Source organism: Anthonomus grandis, chromosome 4 (assembly GCF_022605725.1).
Source record: "Anthonomus grandis grandis chromosome 4, icAntGran1.3, whole genome shotgun sequence".
Classification (NCBI taxonomy): Eukaryota; Metazoa; Arthropoda; class Insecta; order Coleoptera; family Curculionidae; genus Anthonomus; species Anthonomus grandis.
In genome coordinates, this window is record NC_065549.1 from 27,418,274 (window position 1) to 27,435,954 (window position 17,681).

The 17,681-nt window shown below is 31.4% G+C and overlaps 1 protein-coding gene and 1 long non-coding RNA gene across 4 annotated transcripts in view; one reads left to right on the forward strand and one right to left on the reverse strand.

Annotated features, from left to right (window-relative positions):
* Positions 1–17,681, forward strand: part of LOC126734966 (cilia- and flagella-associated protein 45-like) — a 55,590-nt gene that overhangs the window by 37,743 nt on the left and 166 nt on the right. Inside the window, exons 9-10 of one of the 3 annotated variants that reach the window (XR_007660230.1) lie at positions 16,405–16,613; positions 17,410–17,556. Coding sequence is in view for 2 of the 3 variants with exons in the window: in XM_050438834.1 (XP_050294791.1) it covers positions 14,455–15,066 (612 nt within the window). In the remaining variant the exon portion in view is untranslated. Of the gene's footprint in view, positions 1–14,454; positions 15,490–16,404; positions 16,614–17,409; positions 17,643–17,681 lie in introns of those variants that run through there. The other 2 variants (XM_050438835.1, XM_050438834.1) reach the window with 2 other exon arrangements.
* On the reverse strand, positions 2,921–5,380 carry LOC126734972 (uncharacterized). Its single transcript, XR_007660234.1, has 4 exons — positions 4,937–5,380; positions 4,521–4,882; positions 3,924–4,454; positions 2,921–3,866 (listed from the first exon to the last, which is right to left on the reverse strand). It is a non-coding gene; the product is annotated as an uncharacterized LOC126734972 (long non-coding RNA).

Genomic DNA, 17,681 nt, shown 5'->3' on the forward strand with positions numbered 1-17,681 from the left:
ACACATTTTTTGTTTAGGGAAATAACTATTGTTGAGCTACGGGACCTCATTAAATTTTTAAAGAACAAAAATAGTCGGGACATTTATGGTATGAATGCCCCACTAACTAAACATATTGTGAGTCTTATGGTGTATCCTTTAGTTAAACTTCTTAACATGTGTAATCAAGAAATTATCCCAGTGTGCTCAAAATCTCCAGAGTTATACTTGGATAGAAGAAAGATCCTTGCAATGACCTAACCAATTATCGACCCATATCAACTGTGCCGATTTTTTAAACAGATTATTTAGAATTAATTAATCATTTTAGTACTAAGCAATATGGGTACAAAATCTACCACACTGGCAATTAACCAATTGATACATCTAATAGTGATGACACGAAAAAGGGTGAATTTGCTGGGGTCACTTTTTGTGATTTAACCACAGCTTTCGACTGTGTCTCCTTCAGAACTCTTGCTATGAAACTAAAGTACTATAAAATTTCAGACTCTAGCGTTCAATTAAGGGAATTAAATTTATGCAATCATCTTAAATAGTGAGTTACAGACCACAATCAGATTTGAATCACTTCAATTATGGTATCACCTATATATATCTTTATCTCTTGCATGTTAAAACGAATAATAATAACTATGAAACTTTCAAAGACATACATACACATTTTACTAACTGCATTTCATAGAATACATCGCATTATCGCCACTGTTCTACAATAAGGTAGCACTTCACATTAAAATATTGCCATTTAACAAGTTTAGAAGAAAATTAGAGCAGTACCTTGTCTAAAAGTTTTTTAATGTTAATGAATATCTAAATCATAGTTTTAAAGATCTTGCGAATTAATGGGTAATATTAATCGTTTAAGGCTCTAATATTGACTTGTGTAAATTCTGTTATGTAGTATTAACACCAATAAACATCTTATCTATCTTATCTAATCTTATAATAATAATAATAATAATAATAATATTTTAAAAGTTCATGGGTACAGAAGACCGAACACCATCCAGGGCCCGACAACCTGGAAAGGGTCCCCTCAGAGCTTAATCCTTTTGATATCTTAGATATCTGGGATAAGTGAATGTTCCCCGTAGAACGGGAGTGTGATTGCCGCAAGGCAAAAATCTATAATAATAATAATAATAATAAATAATAAACAAAACTTATTACTTTTCATAAACAAGTACAAAATACAATATAAAAATTTAGAAATACACAATGTCTATGAAAAATAAAAAAAGGCCGTGTTACGTCAGTATTCTGGTATGCAGACCAGATACTGTTTAGGCGCTCTTTAAAAAAATGTAAAAAATATAACATTAAAAAAATTTGCTCTACAACCAGTACCAATATTTCAAATTACAGATCATAACAGTTGAAACTTAAAAATACAAAATTATCTTATCATAAGATTTAAATAAGATTATCTTATAATTTTAATCAAAAGAAAAAAATCTTTAGTTTGCTAATTGAACTGACTCTATATTTTAAATATTAACAAACATACCAATAGTGCCGACTTAATCGGAGGCACCCTGTATATGTTAAGCTTTATATACCAGGTATTATAACAGGGTATGGTAACTTTATATACTTTGTATATGTAAAGCTTCTTACTACTCCCAGACAAACTATATAGTATAAATAAATAAACCAAACTCGCTAAAAAATGTAAAGTTTTTAAATTACAGACAGTTGGAAAATGGCTTTTTTCGACTGTACAGGGTGGACCACAAATAATTTCATCAATGGATTGTGGGAACACTGAACATAGCAAACATTTGAAAATTTGGCAATGTGGCAAGATCCTTCTCGGGGGCATACAAGTAAAATATTTTGACAGTTATTTGAGACAGTTGGCAGACATTTTGAAGTTAGTTTTAATTAAGAATTAAAGTATTTCATCCAGTTTATAAAAAAAGTGAAACAATCTTTTGATTGCCATGGATCAATTATATGACAAAGTTTAGTAAAAATTTATTTAAATGCTAATTTTAAGACTAAAACTTAGTAATTTCTTATTAAGGGCGGTTTTCCTAGCCAGCGTGTTTAGTGCGCCGCGTACGACGTAATACGCCCAGCGCAACACGTTTCGACTGCTTAGTAGGAATACGGTGTTACCATTAGCATACGTTAAAATACAAATATGCCTAGCCAATGAGAGCGCTTCGGCATCCGCGAGGGCGTGGTATGCGAACCGCCAAATTCAAAATAGGAAATTTTCAATATATGTAGAGTTTTTCTATTCATATTTATATTTAATTAGGTTTTTATGATGCGTATATATTTTAGATGAAGAAAAGTGCAATATGCATTAAAAACATTTAATAATAAGATACTTTAGCTATTATTAGTAAATGGATTATTGATTTTTTTAAATATTTACAGCGTGTGATCAATTATTATTTTAAAAATACTTGCCAAATTTGGTTTTTATAGCAAATTATCTCTTTTAATGACGAAATTTGTTAATCATTTCGTATAGCGGTACGTGTAAGGGCAATGTATGAATTATTTAATTATTATTGTTAGTTAAATATTAAAAATGGGGTGATATGAAATTGAATTGGTGTGTAGAGCTGATAAATTAATTGGTTAATAGGTGGATGAGTGGATAAATAAAGAAGTTAGAAAATAAAAATAAATGGCAATTAAATTTTTTAACAATATATGGTAAACATTTTAAATTCGCATTTTTACATACCTCTGTCATAATTCTAATATGCACCTTAGTAATATAATAATTGTCAATAGTTATTTGAAAGTATAATATTATTTTAAATTGTCCACTACCACTATACATTATACTTTAGTGGTTGATAAGTATATATATATATGGTTGGCAAAGCTGGATAAAGGGTAAATATGACTAAAAAGTCAAAGTATAAGAACAGAAAACAAAAAAAAAACCTAGAAATTATATTTTAACCTTGTTTATTTCAAATAATAAAAAATCTATAAATTTATTTGTTATTTAAATATAATAATTTATGATATTTTTAATATCAATAACCTCAAAATTAAATGCAAAGAGGCTAAATGTATTAATCTGGTATATAGTATGTAGACTCGCACTTCTTTAGCTTATTTGTCATCTCGGCTGGTCATGTATATACAGCCCAAACCATTCAAACTTCCATACAATAGTAACATGGAAAAAAATTACTGCTCTGTATACATTTTAATTCATAAATATATTCTCACAGAGGATCTTCCCTCTCGTTCCATGTCAATTTCAAGTTTTTCCAATTAGCTTTTCTGCACCCTAAAAAATATTAAAAACATAGCAAACAAAATGTAATAGAAAATGATTAGTTGAATATTAACATACAAAATAAGCTAACATTTTAGTCTTAAAATAAAAGATATAAAAATAGTTATACAGAAACCAACACCTATGACATCTTATAATTTATTTTTACAATTTGAAACCTACACCAAATTAAGCCTTACAAAAACTATACCTAGTTATATATATGACCTCTTACATAAAATTTGTATTTACAATTTGAAACCTGCACCAAAACCTTACAAAAAATATACTTAGTTATATTATACTGATTATAACACAAAATACCATATAAAATACCACATCCTATTTTTGTTAACTTCACTGCTATAATACAAACATAAAAAAATAGCTACAATTCAAATATTATCTAGCCATTAAATACACAAAGAAATCTAGCTTATTTTTTATTTGGATAGTACATTTGTTTTTCAATTTTTCTTTTCTTTTCAATGCCCTGAGAATTTTCTTCCTCCACTTCTTTATTTTTAAATTTGTTGATTACAGCCATAAATCTGGCAAATGCATTTTTATCTAAACTTCTACCATAGCTACAAATCTCTTGCAATGCAATCTTAAAATAAGTATAAACGATGTAATAAAAATGTAACTTATATTTTACTCAAACTACTTCTCGATTTTCTTCAAAGTCCATTGCAGAACTATTGACTTTCATTTTTGAACTCTCCTAAATAAAATGGTTTACATCCTCCTGATAATTGATTTGGCTAGTTGTGGGTTGATCAACAAACAAAACATTATCCTCTTCCTCTTCACTCACAGTTGGGGAATCTACAACAAACTCGCTCCTCTGCTCAAAAATGGCTACAGCATGTATATGTTTACAAAGTACTGTTTAGACAGAATTTTCTGGACACTCACATCTGTATTTATGAAAGCATATTTTACAGATGTTACAGTATCCAGTACGACATTGCTCATCACATAGTTCATGACAAGACACAACATAGAACTTACCACTTACCGAAATACTTTGTACTTTAAATTCTAAAAATTCTACCTTACCATTCATTTTTTCGGCTTTGTTATGGGATTCTATTACAATTTTATGCTGATAGCTATTTGAGTTTGGTCTTGTTGACATGTTCCTTGAATGCGAATGCTTCCCCCAGACTTCTCACTTTTCATGCGCTATTAAATCCTAAAAGTAAACACAACAAAACATACTTATGTATGTTTGAAAATGATAACTAAGACTTTGTACAACCTCTGATATCACTCCTGTTGCAATTGTAAAATATGTGTTCTTCCCCATTCTTAAACTTGTTTCGGGTCTGACAAGCATAATCTACTTCCCTATTATCTTGTGCCCTCCAAGATGTGAATTCTTCAAAATTCCTAAAATTTAAAATTGATTCTTTGACAGTTATATGGTGAATATCAAGCAAATGTTTGTTTAAACAGTTAAAATATGAAAATGTCTGGATATCATTAGTACACATTGGACATATAATGTGTTTTATTTGTTCCTTCCCAACAAATTCAGGGTGAAAATTTTTCCAATGCCTGTTTCTGGTAGATGTGCTTGAAAATTCCTTATCACAAACTTCACAGATTGCATTTTGTTGACTGCAAAATAAATAATTATATAAATTAGAACTAAAAAAGTTATATGTATCTTACGTTGTGATGCCATAATTGTCTAACAGACAGCAACAGATAAGTGCAAATATTGGTTTAAGTGGAAGGAAATTATGCACTAAGAAACACTGGCAAGTTTATTGAAAGGTAATGAAACTCAAACACTAAATTGATTGTTTTTGAGCCTAAAACCAGCACAGATATGGATTGTATAGATAATGGAGTAAACACTCAACACTATACACTATGAATTTTCACTCAAATAGTCGCAAAGTTGATATAACTGTTGATAATTAAATCAATTATTAGGAAGCAAGCAAAGCAAATAAAATCTGCAATATAGGTTAAGTTAAACAAAACCAATGCCTTGATTTTCAATTTCCGTAGCTAATCGGCAACGAAATTTGACGTACGAACTTTCACGAAAGGATCAGCAGTGCTGCTCCACTCTCAATTTCTCTGATTGGCTGGGCATATTTGTATTGCATATTCGTATGCTGTTACCATTCTCCTAGCGTTGATTGAATATTTGGGAAGATCTCTGAAGAATCCTGTGTTAAAAAGTGTACCCGGTTGACTATCGGATTGCCGTTCAGTTTCGTGCACCGTGTGGTGCTGCCGCGAAGCGTCAAATCTAGGAACGACTTATTTTAGCTGCGTGGACTTGGCTTTTGGCTTCTTTGAGTCAGGTTTTCAACGACGCCGACGCTGGAGTCTCCGGTTACGCGGCCGTGTTGGATATTTTTTTAAGATATGGGATGATGCTGCCAACTATGTTTTTATTATTTTTTTTGAACATACAACACGGTGTCATTTATGTGGTGGTCAAGTGATAAGTGATATACTTAAGGGTGGAGTTACATATTGAAATTTCTTAAAAGTTAAATTTTATAAACAAATAATTACTTACCAAAATATGTTTTTGAGACAAAAATTAATACAAAAATATATATAAAAAGCTATTTTTACAAAATTATCAACAAAGTTTAATACAAGTTATAATTCCAACAAACATTATGTTTCCTTCATTTTGTGTTCAAGAGGGCCAAGTTTTTAAATAAAAAGCCCGTTGCACTTAATTAACTAAAAACTAATATACAAAAAATATGTGGAACAAATTTTACAAATTTTAAGATATAAGTAGGTTTCACGTAAATATTATAAAGAATAATTGAAATAATTCATAAGACTTAATACCGATGGTAATATAACTTCTTGATCAATAATTTTTTGTAAAAAGTAACCCATTTTGTCATGTGATTCAATATCTGAAAAATTGTGCAGCGTAGTGAGATCTGTAAAGTAAGGGGTTGTGAGTGAGGATGTTAATAGAAACAGAAAAAAGGCCACATTTAAGTTTTAAGCGACACAGGAAAATTCTTAATTACCAGCTGTTACAACTATACTTTAAACTGTGAAAAGATACCTAGTAACAAAAAAAAAATAAACATTTTTACAACTATGCTTAAAATTATAAAAAGATACCTAGTAACAAAAAAAAAACATTTTGTTTAAAGACCCCGGATCACGGTTATACAGGACGTCAATAGAGGTGGTATAATTAGAGGAAAGTTGAGCAATATAGTGTCCTTTTATAATAAAATCTAAATACTTCCTAAATTTTGCAAAATCATTTTATTTTTTTTCTGGCGTTATTTCAAAATATATGACAACTTATATCTTAACTTATATCAAAATATAAAGTATTTATTAAATAAATAAATTATTGTGACCACTTTTTCTCGCTTATACGATGACACCTTTAAATTTAAAATACGACGTTCTGTGTTTAAAGTGCCATCATCAACTTTGTTTTTCTTTGTCGGCGCTATATCGCCATTTGCAGTTTAACGACGCGGGAATCTTTGGGCGCCCGGCCGTTTTGTTATTTTTTTAAGACAAGGGCGATGATGATAACAGCGCTTTTATTTATTTTGTTATTGCCGATATTTAAATGCGCTGTGATCTCGCATAAATAACTAGATAAATGTGGTGGTCAAGTAATGTATTGGAAGGTGCTATCTCTTACAACTTAAATTTTATTAACAAATAATAAATTACTTACCAAAATCCTTTTTTTTGAGACAAAAATAAACAAATAAAAACAAAACAAAAATTCAATAAGCTTTTATTTATTAATTAGAAAATTAACAAAAATATTAAATAAAGGTGATGATATAGGCTATGTTTCACGTAAATATAAAGAGTAAACTAAATAATTAAAGATTTAATATCTATATACGGTACTATAGTTTTTTAGAGTCAATAATTTTTTGCAAAAAGTAGCCCGTAATGTGATTTTTGACAATACGGGTTTGTGAAACCAGCCAATATCTGAAAAACTGTGTAGGGTAGTGAGATCTGTGAAGTACACTTTTTTTGGACAAAAATGTTGAAAAATAATAGCTTTAACTGAAATTAATATAAAAATAAAATCGCAAAATTTAAAAGGTTTTGAATAAGGGTGTAACAACACTATAAAATATAGAAAATAGGCCACATTTTAATTTGCAATACAGGCAAACACTTAATTACTAATTCTTAAAACTAGAAAAAGTTAATAAGAAAAAAAACAAATATTTTATTTAACACGTTCGCTGCCAAATTTTTTTTTAACAACACTCTAAAAAACCGAAGAATTTTTTTTTTTTAAAACGTTCAAGAAAGCCATTTTAAAATGATTTTGTATAATTTTACCTGTCACTTAGACAGATTTGTGACATTGACAGTGACATGATCCCATGACGCAAGGGTTGCGTCATCGGCTTGGCGCAAAAAAATTACCTCTGAAAAGCCGATGACGCCACACGTGCGTCATGGTTACTTAAAAAAATATTTTTATTTTTTGAAATTTTTTTATTATAAGATTGACATATAAGCACTTACTAATATAAAACAAAAGACAGAAATGCTAAAAAATAATAACTAATATAAAAAACACCAAATACTTATTTTTTTAAATTTATTTACGATTGTGAAAATTTTTAAAACAGTCTCCTAAGCAAAGTCCAGGGGTATCTGGGCAGGTTGGACAGTAAAATACCGTATCTTTTCTAATTTTGTGAACGTAACACATTCTGCATCTTTTTCTAATTTGCTTTCCATTTCCATCTTTCTGGAATTTCAAAGGAAGATGTTCACTTGCAACATTGCTTTTAGGTATAGTTACCTGTTTATTGGTTTCATTTGCTTCAGAAAGAAGTTGTTTTACAAGAGTGTGTCGAAAATCATAATAATCGAGTTTTCCTTTAGAAGAATATCTATTATACAATAGAAAACTATTCAATGTAGCAACTGACAAAAAGTGGACAAACAACTTCTTATACCATCTTAGAGTTTTTCTTTCGGAACAATAATAAGACAGCATTTGGTCTTGACGGTCTATTCCCGACATATTTTTATTATATTCTATTATTGCCTTAGGTTTTAGTTTTCTTTCACCTCTTCTATTTTCGACATTTTCCAAATTACCGCCAAACTCCGTTGAAATAAACAAAACTTCTCTTTTATCTAGCCACTTTCCAATCACTATATTTTCAGAACATTTTGTTAGTACTTCCCCCTTCTTGAGCTTTGCCTCAACTACATCTTTGGGATTTTCTTTCCTATCTTTTCTTAGTGTTCCAGTGACAAAAGTCTTGCATTGTAATAGTTCTTTGGCAAGGGTATAACTATTGTAAAAATTGTCAAGAAACACACTATGCCCCTTGCCTAAAAAGTTTTGCATCAATGCCAATACAACATTTGTAGCATGTCCTTTCCCTGACATATCATCTTCTGCACCAGTGTATACTCTAACTTTCAAAACTAGCCCGTTGGGTTCGCTCAGGATATATAGGTTCATTCCATACTTGTGTCTCTTGTTTTTAATATACTGGCGAAACCGCAATCGTCCTCGCCATGACACCATTGACTCGTCCAGGGATAAATTTTTACCAGGATAATAAATTTCATCCATTTTGTTATTTAGAAAATCTTGAATATATCTTATTTTATGCAAACGATCCCCAAATTCAGCTTCTCCTCTATTGGGATTTTTTGAAAAATGCAAACAACGCATTATGATCAAAAATCTATTTCGGCTCATATAGTGTGTAAAAAAAGGCAAGTTGTAAAGCTGATCTGTCTTCCAATAGTCCTGGGTTCTCTTTATTTGGATGTGACCCATATGAAGCAGTAAAGCAAAGAAAATTTTGAGTTCGCAAACCGTAAGTGGTTTCCAAGTCGTAATTCGGGATTTTTCACTAGTTTTCTCATTTAGAAAAAGTTCTTCCGCATATCGATTTGTTTCGTCTACGATATGTAGCAAAAGTTCGTCCGTAAATAATAAATTAAAAAATCCATAAACAGAGTCGTCTAATACATCTACTTGTAGGCCAGAATTACCTGAGAATGGATTTTTTTTCAAGCAAAGTGTGTCAGTCCAACCAATAGTCGGCAAATTATCGTCGCTTTGTACTGGAGCAGGAGAGGCAGGCAGTTGAAAATTTTCCTCGTCCGGCCCTGAACTTTCGTCACTACTGGAAGGCTCATATTCACTGCCACTATCCATGAATGGTTCTTCCTCACTTTCTGAATCGTTAGCGTGCTGCAGCAGTTCATCATACCTTAGAGGTCTCCTTCTTTCCCAATCACTACGTAATTTTTTCGGGCCTGAAGGCCCCGGAATTTCGTTATCCATAACACTCTAACTTGACAAAAATTCCCAAAACCGACAATGCAAAAACACGTGCTTAATGGCGCCAAAATTGCCGACGTGAGCGCAACAGTCTGCCTCAAAAGCCGGAATATTACTGTCTATTTAAAATTATAATTGCACTGGACGCAAATGTCTCGTCATCGGCTTTTGGTGGAAGAAGGCCATGACGCAACATATGCGTCACTGGCAGCGAACGTGTTAACAGTATGAAGGGTCTCATCGCGATTATACAGAATTTCCAAAATAAGGATGAGCAGTAAATGGTTTAATTAGGCGAAAGTTGCACAATATAAATGCAATGATTGAATAAATGCAATCTAAAAATTGGAAAAATGCCAAATACTTCCTAATATTCAGGAAAAAGGTGAAATTTGGCAAAATGGTTTTTAATTTTTTTCTGGCGTTATTTGAAAATATAAAATAAAATCATTTATACATTGCTGTAAACACTTTCTCCCATTTACAAGTTTACATCTTTAACTTTTAAATACGAAGTTCCTTCTTTAGAGAGTCATAATCAACTTTGTTTCTTCTTGTCGACGCCATGTTGGCCATGTTGGCCACTTGCAGTTTTAAATAACCCTTTTAATTATTTGTTCAACGAGGTAATTTCTAGTGAGTAGTTATATATCTCTATTATATACCTCTCTCTTTTTTAAATACAATTTCGAATTTCAAAAAATGCAAAACATACTTTATTCATAAATACATGGTACCTACTTGTTGACATGGTACTTCTATGATATAAAATAGGCACATTAATCGACATATTACTAACACATAATTTAAAAACAATACACAATAGTGGGTTCAACATACTAGTACAAACACAAAATGTATTTTCAATTTCAAAGCAAGACGACTTAAAAATTTTTTAGAGTAACATCACAAATTCTAACCTTCTTAACATCTTTACTAAAAACTAGTTATATACTGTTGGCCTATTCCTAACTATCTTCAAAAAATTCTTATGCTATAAAAATACTTGCTTTTTAGAAGTTTCGTTAAGGACTTTTTAAAGCGAGGAGAACTTCTAGAGACTTTTACGACATTTGGAAAATGATTAAACATTTTTATGCTCAAGTAAATAAGAGAATTCTTAGTTCACTTTTTGGGATGTGCATTGGAATATTGTATTTTTTTCTGATATTATAATGTTTTAAGGAGCCATTATTTTGAAGATACAATTTATATTTTTTGTATATTAGGCAAGCAGACTCAACAATAAACAAGCAACACAAGGAAAGTATCTTTAAATAGGGGTCTGCATGTCCTGTGGAGATTTATGACACATATATTTAATGGCTCGTTTTTTAAAAACAAACATCGAGTCAAAAAGCCGTTTACTAATGCAATTCCAAAATGTTATTCCATACTGTAGGTATTTTTGTATGAAAGTAAGTTCCAACTTTCAACAAAAAAAAATAGACCGTTTTTGCAGATATCAATCTCAGTTTATTTAAAACCACTCTAACAGCATAACATCGTCTAGCCAGTTTTTGCCTCCTGACATATCTCCATAAAACTTAGGTTTATGATCGATAACAATTCCAAGAAATCTGTTAAAATTATTCACTTCCAATTCTTTGTTGTGAATCATGAACTGCTCTGAACATAAAAACTTAACAATTTAGTCTTATCTATGTTTAAAGACAACAAATTAGCATCAAACCACTGTTTATTCATTAATAAATCTTTCGAAATTGTTCTTGTTAATGTGCTTTTATTATTGTCTGCCCATAAGATAGTGGTGTCATCTGCAAAAATAGTGAAGAATCCTCTTATCTGGAGAGACGCCAGGTCATTTATATACAATAGAAATAAAATAGGACCGAGAAACGAACCCTTACTACACAAAGTTCAGACAAACTGCCATTTAGCCGAACAAACTTTTTTCTGTCTAACAAAACAAAATTTGAACCATTCTAGAGCAACTTCCCTAAACCCATATCTAGAAAGTTTACCGAGCAGTATTCTATGGTTGACACAGTCAAAGTCTTTAGAGAAGTCGCAGAATACCGCTGCAGCAAAGTGACCTTCTTCAAGCTCAAATATAATCTCTCCAGGAATGAAAACATTACTCGACATTCATTTAATATGTTATTTTTTTTAATTAGGAAAGCTACCATTCGTACTATAACCAGTTTCTCAATAACTTTAAAGGCTTTATTTTTATCTTTTTCATGAATGAATTTCATCAGGAAAACAATTATTGAAAATACTTAAAACACTAAAGACCATAAACATAATATATTGATTCAAAATTTTCTTAAAGTAAAAAAAAGAAAAAGAGAAAATGGCTCTCATAGACATGAAGAGACAATATCTTTAAGAGTTCGGATTGATTTTTGTAGATAAAATAGATAATTTTCTGTGAGATTTATAATTAGATTTTTTTAAAGATTTTCTAATAAGATTTTGAGATTCCCATTTTAGGTTGTTATAAATCAAAGTCTTAATTAATAAATGCAAAAATTTATCAATATGCTGTGGACACTGGTTAAGCAACACTGGTTTTAAAATCGGAAATTTGAAAAAACTGAGAACATTGTTTTTACATTTTCTTACATTATTGCACCCACGATACGCACACTGATTATTTTTGCCTAAAGGAGCCATTGTCTCACAAACTAAACGCATTTACATATATCTATCTATTTGTGATTATGATATCCAAGAAAATTTTTTAACTACCAAATTGCAATACGGCAAACTCGTGCAAAAACTCTCCCACACGACTCAGGGATGATCGGCCGATTACTAATGAAAAGCGAAGCGACGGACGAAATTATTTTCGCGCATACTGGAGAGAATCGCCATCTATTTTTCACGCATATTTGCGGTCACGCTTTAGCCCATAAGGTTGCGTATCTTCCCAAACATTCAATCAACGCTCCTAGAGAGCGCAATACAGTCCACGCCAGCGTTGTACGCCGGGCGTGATAAGACCAACCTGACCAACTGGTTTCAGAGTAGTCAATTGCATCGTTCGCGGCGCGGCGTGCCAGTGTTTAATCTGCCGTAGAAATATTATACCTATTATAATTATGTTACCAAAGAAAAAAATACCGTTTTCTGCTGAAGAAGACGAAATGTTAATTGAGCATGTCAGTTTCTTTGAATATATATGGAATATGAAACATGCTGACTTACAAAAGCGGCTACAAAAAAGACAAGGTTTGGCAAGATATAGCGGACAAATTATGAAGAAAAAGTAAGTATGCCTTCAATTATTAATAATATAAAAATAAAAATGTTATTAACCTATTTATTTATTCCTTTAAACATTGTCATTTTTCGCTCTTTCGTGATTCGACCTTTTATTGTAGGTACTTTCGCTCTTTTGTATTTCGACCTTTTTTCCGTGACCCACATATTAAGTTAAGGGGGGTGGTAAAATATAGGGAATGATTTTGTGAACCTTTGTGACCTTTGAAAAATTTGAAACAAGGATTTTTTCTAATAATTTATTATATTTTTTGACGGTTATAAAAATATAAGCTACTGCTTAAGAACTTTATAACTATAACTATCTTCGTATTGTGAGTTTTTCATTTCATATTAAAATAGTCCGTAAATCGACTTTTAACATGAAAACCTGTAGATTTTGCAAATCCGCCTCTACCTGCTAAAGGTATCATATTTTCTGTAGGAAACGTAAGATCGTCTATGTGTTCTTCTGCACTATTGACAGGCACAGATGAATATTCTTTTCTCAGCATGTTATGTAAACAGCAGCAGACGGTTATAATTAAATCTAAAGTTTTCGGCCTTATGTTTATAGGTGTAAAAAAGACTCTAAAAGTAGTACACAATATACCAAATGCATTTTCTAAGACTCTTCTCGTTCTGCTCAAATGGTAGTTAAACCTTCGCTTCTTCGAGTCATCTAATGCTTGGTTTTTGCAGTATGGTTTCATCATATGTTCGCTCAAGGCTTCATCACCAAGTACTACGTAAGGTAGAATTATACTTGATTTTGGAAGAATTGCAGATGGAGGAAATATAGCTTCACTTTCTACCAAATGCCGCATACGTGACTTTTTAAAAATTTCGGAAGCGCCTTCCTTAGCATAGGAACCAACGTCAATAAGTAAAAACTTGTAATTCGCATCAACCATTGCAAGAAGTACAACTGAGAAATATCCTTTGTGGTTGTAATATAGGCTTCCTGAATTGCCTGGTGCCATTATTCTGACGTGTTTCCCATCAATTGCTGAAACACAATTGGGAAAGTCCCAGCGATTTAAAAATTGGTCAGCTTTCTCTTTCCAGTCAATTTGATGGTGTTGAGGCAGGAATCTTTTCACTAACTTCTCTTTCAAAGCTTTCAAAACTTGTGGAATGATCGTACACAGGGCAGGAGGAGATATGCGAAAACTAAATGACAACGATCTATGTGATTCACCCGTGGCAAGAAATCTGAAACAAAGATCTATTTTTTATTGTTGCACTACAAAAATCTTATCCAGACAAGTTATTATAGGTACAGAGTGTAGGTACAGGTTTATTGGTATGCCAAACCACACAGTGGCTCAAAAAAGTTAAGGGGGGTGGTAAAATATTAAAATAACCCTGTACAAGACTAGGAAAAACTGTAAGAGTAGATATAAAAATTGTAGGGCTATTTCAAATGTACATATCTATAAAATATATCTCTCTTTTAAATATAAAGGGCTTTACACAAAATTATGACAAATGAATGGTTATATATTTTTTTAATAGAACACCCCGTATAATATACCATTTTTTATTTACTTAATACATTTAACTAATCTTGTCGACAGATTTTTTTTATCTTTAGATTTAAGGCTACTACTAAGAACAGAAATATTAAATTGGTTATTTTTCTTTGTTTCAGGAGATGAATGAGGCACGAGACCAGGCACGTTGGAAAAGTATCAGGGATCATTATAAAAGGCAAAAGAAAGAAGACATAGGCACAACAGGATCTGCTGCAAAGAAAAAGAGGGCAAGCTACTGGGACAGATTGTCGTTTTTGGACACAATTGAGGACGAAAGAAAAACGTTTTCTAACATTTCTGCTGATACTTCCGAAATTTTAGAAAACAATGACGTACAAGACATCGAGAATCAGCCGCCTTCATCAAAGGACGAACTTGAAATACCTCCTGTTATGCCTACTGAGACTTATGAACCTGTGGCAATCATCCGCTCAAAACGCAAAACTAGAGTGGAAAATTCAGCACTATCTAACTACTTGAAGGAAAAGAAAATTGAAAACACACAGTTGAATGATACCATTAGTCAGCTAATTAAATGCGAGGAAGAAGATGAAATCGACTTGTTTTTTAAAAGCATCGCCAAAACAGTGAAGAAGTTTTCACCAAATCTTGTGAGAAAAACAAAATTAAAAGTTTTGGAAATTGTATCTGATACGGAACAACTTCATGAACAAGTGCATGTGTCCACCGATCACACATCAAGCTCAAATACATTCCGAAATTATTAATCACAGCTTTCCATTCATTTCTCCCACCACACATCAAATTTGACTTCTCCAGATTGCCAATCAGAACTTTCCAACCATTCCTCCCACTACACATTGACTTTTCCAAATTATCAATCAGAGCTTTCCAACCACTCCTCTCAACACATGAAACGCGACTTCTCCTAATTTCCAATCACAACATCTCACCCCTTCCTCCCAGAACACATCAACCTTCACTTCTTCAAATTATCAACTTCTCAATCAACCCCCATCCACCCACCGTTCATCAGCCGTACGTTCTGAAATTTTGGCTACCTCTGACGTGCTGACGGTTGCATATAACTTATTAGCCCAAGAGGATAATACTAAATAAGTAATATTAAACTGTAAAATTTTAATTATGTTTAATTTTAATAAATAAAATGGATTAAATAAATTATAAAATATTTGATTTTTCTTACCTCAAAGTAACAGCCAATTTTTCAGCAGGACCTATTGATGCCATGACTCGATTACAGGGAGAAATATACAGATTATCTTTTATGTTGTTTAAAATTATATTAAATTGCTCACGAGTAAGTCTAAAATACCTTTTAAACTTTTCTTTTTCGTCAAGCAAATACTTGTTGATTAATATATTGTAAGCACCTTCCTTTTGTCTGTTTAAAAACACATTGCCAATACTTTTCCTCCTATTACTGTTAATTTTCAAAATGATGTCTTCTTCATCATCGGCCAAGTGTTTTTCCAGCAATAACAAAGCTAATACACGTTTTTTATCCTTTCCTAAACGGACCATGTTAATTAAAAGTTTCTAATAAACTAAAGCGTGACTAAAGCTAATACGTTGCCTACGAAAACAAAGTTGCGCGGCGTACAAAATAGTACGCTCCTGCCGACGCGAAATTTTTTATTCGGTTCACGCTGCGTAATAAACGCTGGCTAGGAAAACCGCCCTTAAAATCTGTTGAAGTAATGAATTTTATACATAAAAAGGAGCTCCTTAGAAGACTTATCACTGAAGAATGGTGCACTCCATTATGGCAAACACAAGCCACAAACCTTAAAATATTTTTTCTGAACGTATTAAACTTTCAGTAAATGATAATGATCTCAATGGTTAGCTATATATACATATAATAAAAAATGATAAAGAATAAAATAATGTTCTTTTGCTTAATATATAACATATATTAATTAACATTGCATTTGACGCTGCGATTAATAAACACAATTTTCCTGAAAGCCTTACGTTACTTTTTGGGCGGAGGAATGGGAGCTCGTATTTGTAACATAGTGTGACATGGGGTGAGGGGATGTCGAAAATTATCAAAAATCTCCAATAATTATTTGTCATAGGGTAAAATAACCGGAAGAGTCACATTTGGCAAAATACTTTAGTCCTGTGTCCCCGGAGTGTGTTCCTTAACTACTTTGCCAAAGCACAGTTTTGCCATAATTAATTGATAAAGTTCCCGGTTTAGGGTTCCACCCTGTATAGAGCCATAACTATTTGACATGCGAGTCGAAAAGATTTTTACATTACAATATGGGAAGCACAGGATTAGGTATGTACATTATCGACCTTGATTTGAAAAATGTTGTATACAAAAACTTGCTTTAATAGGATATTTCTATAGGTATCCCCGATCCCCCGAGTTGTTAAAACACACAAATTATTATTATATAAAATAAAACCAAAAGTATGAATTATGTATTTACGTGAGTTATGTAGTGCTTCTTTTCACAGGGAATATATTTCTTAATAGGGAATATCTACTTAAATTTAATAGAAAAATTAAGAAAATTGGTATACATAATTGAAGCATTTCTTTTTTTTGTAGGCAAAAACAAAAATTTATATTGATAAAAAATTGGATTCGACCAAAAAAACCTAAAAAGACAAAAGTTATTGCTTATTACATAGATAACTGATTATAAAATCTTTAATTTTATTTATATTTCATTTAAATGTTTTGATATTCATAATTTTATAGGATATGAAAATTTGATTGGATATATTTAAGAGATTGGATTTTATTTTTTGGTAGTATATTGGTTTATTAATATCTATTTTATTGTATTAAGTATTAAATTAATGGATCTGGGTTAGAGTTGGCTGAAACCTACTCACATTCCCTATAAATATTGAATTAGTAAGATGCGTCATTTATTTATATGGCTAGATTTATCGTATATTTTAAGGTATCTGTAATTTATGAAATAAAAATTTGAATTAGAATTTATTTATTATTTTGTTCTAATTTTTGATAAAAATTAATAAGTAAGAACTTAAGATCTAAATATGAAGCCGAATTATTTTAAAATTGCCAATTTTTATATTAACATTAATTAATTACACAGGTAGCCAAAGTTCAACATGAACTTCATTTGAAAGATTTAGAAAAACAGGCAAAGAAAAGAGAAGAGATTGCTAGGCATCGAAAGGAACTGTTAAAGCAGATCAATGAAAAGGAAAGAGAGAGAATAAATTGGCAACAAGAACGATATGATGACGGAAAAGCTCAAAGACTTGATTTTGTTCTAAAAGACAAAAACGTTGAAGAGTACTTAAAGCACAAGATTGAAAAATTAAGGTATAATCAAAAATCTAATTTTTTTCAATAGCCTTAATT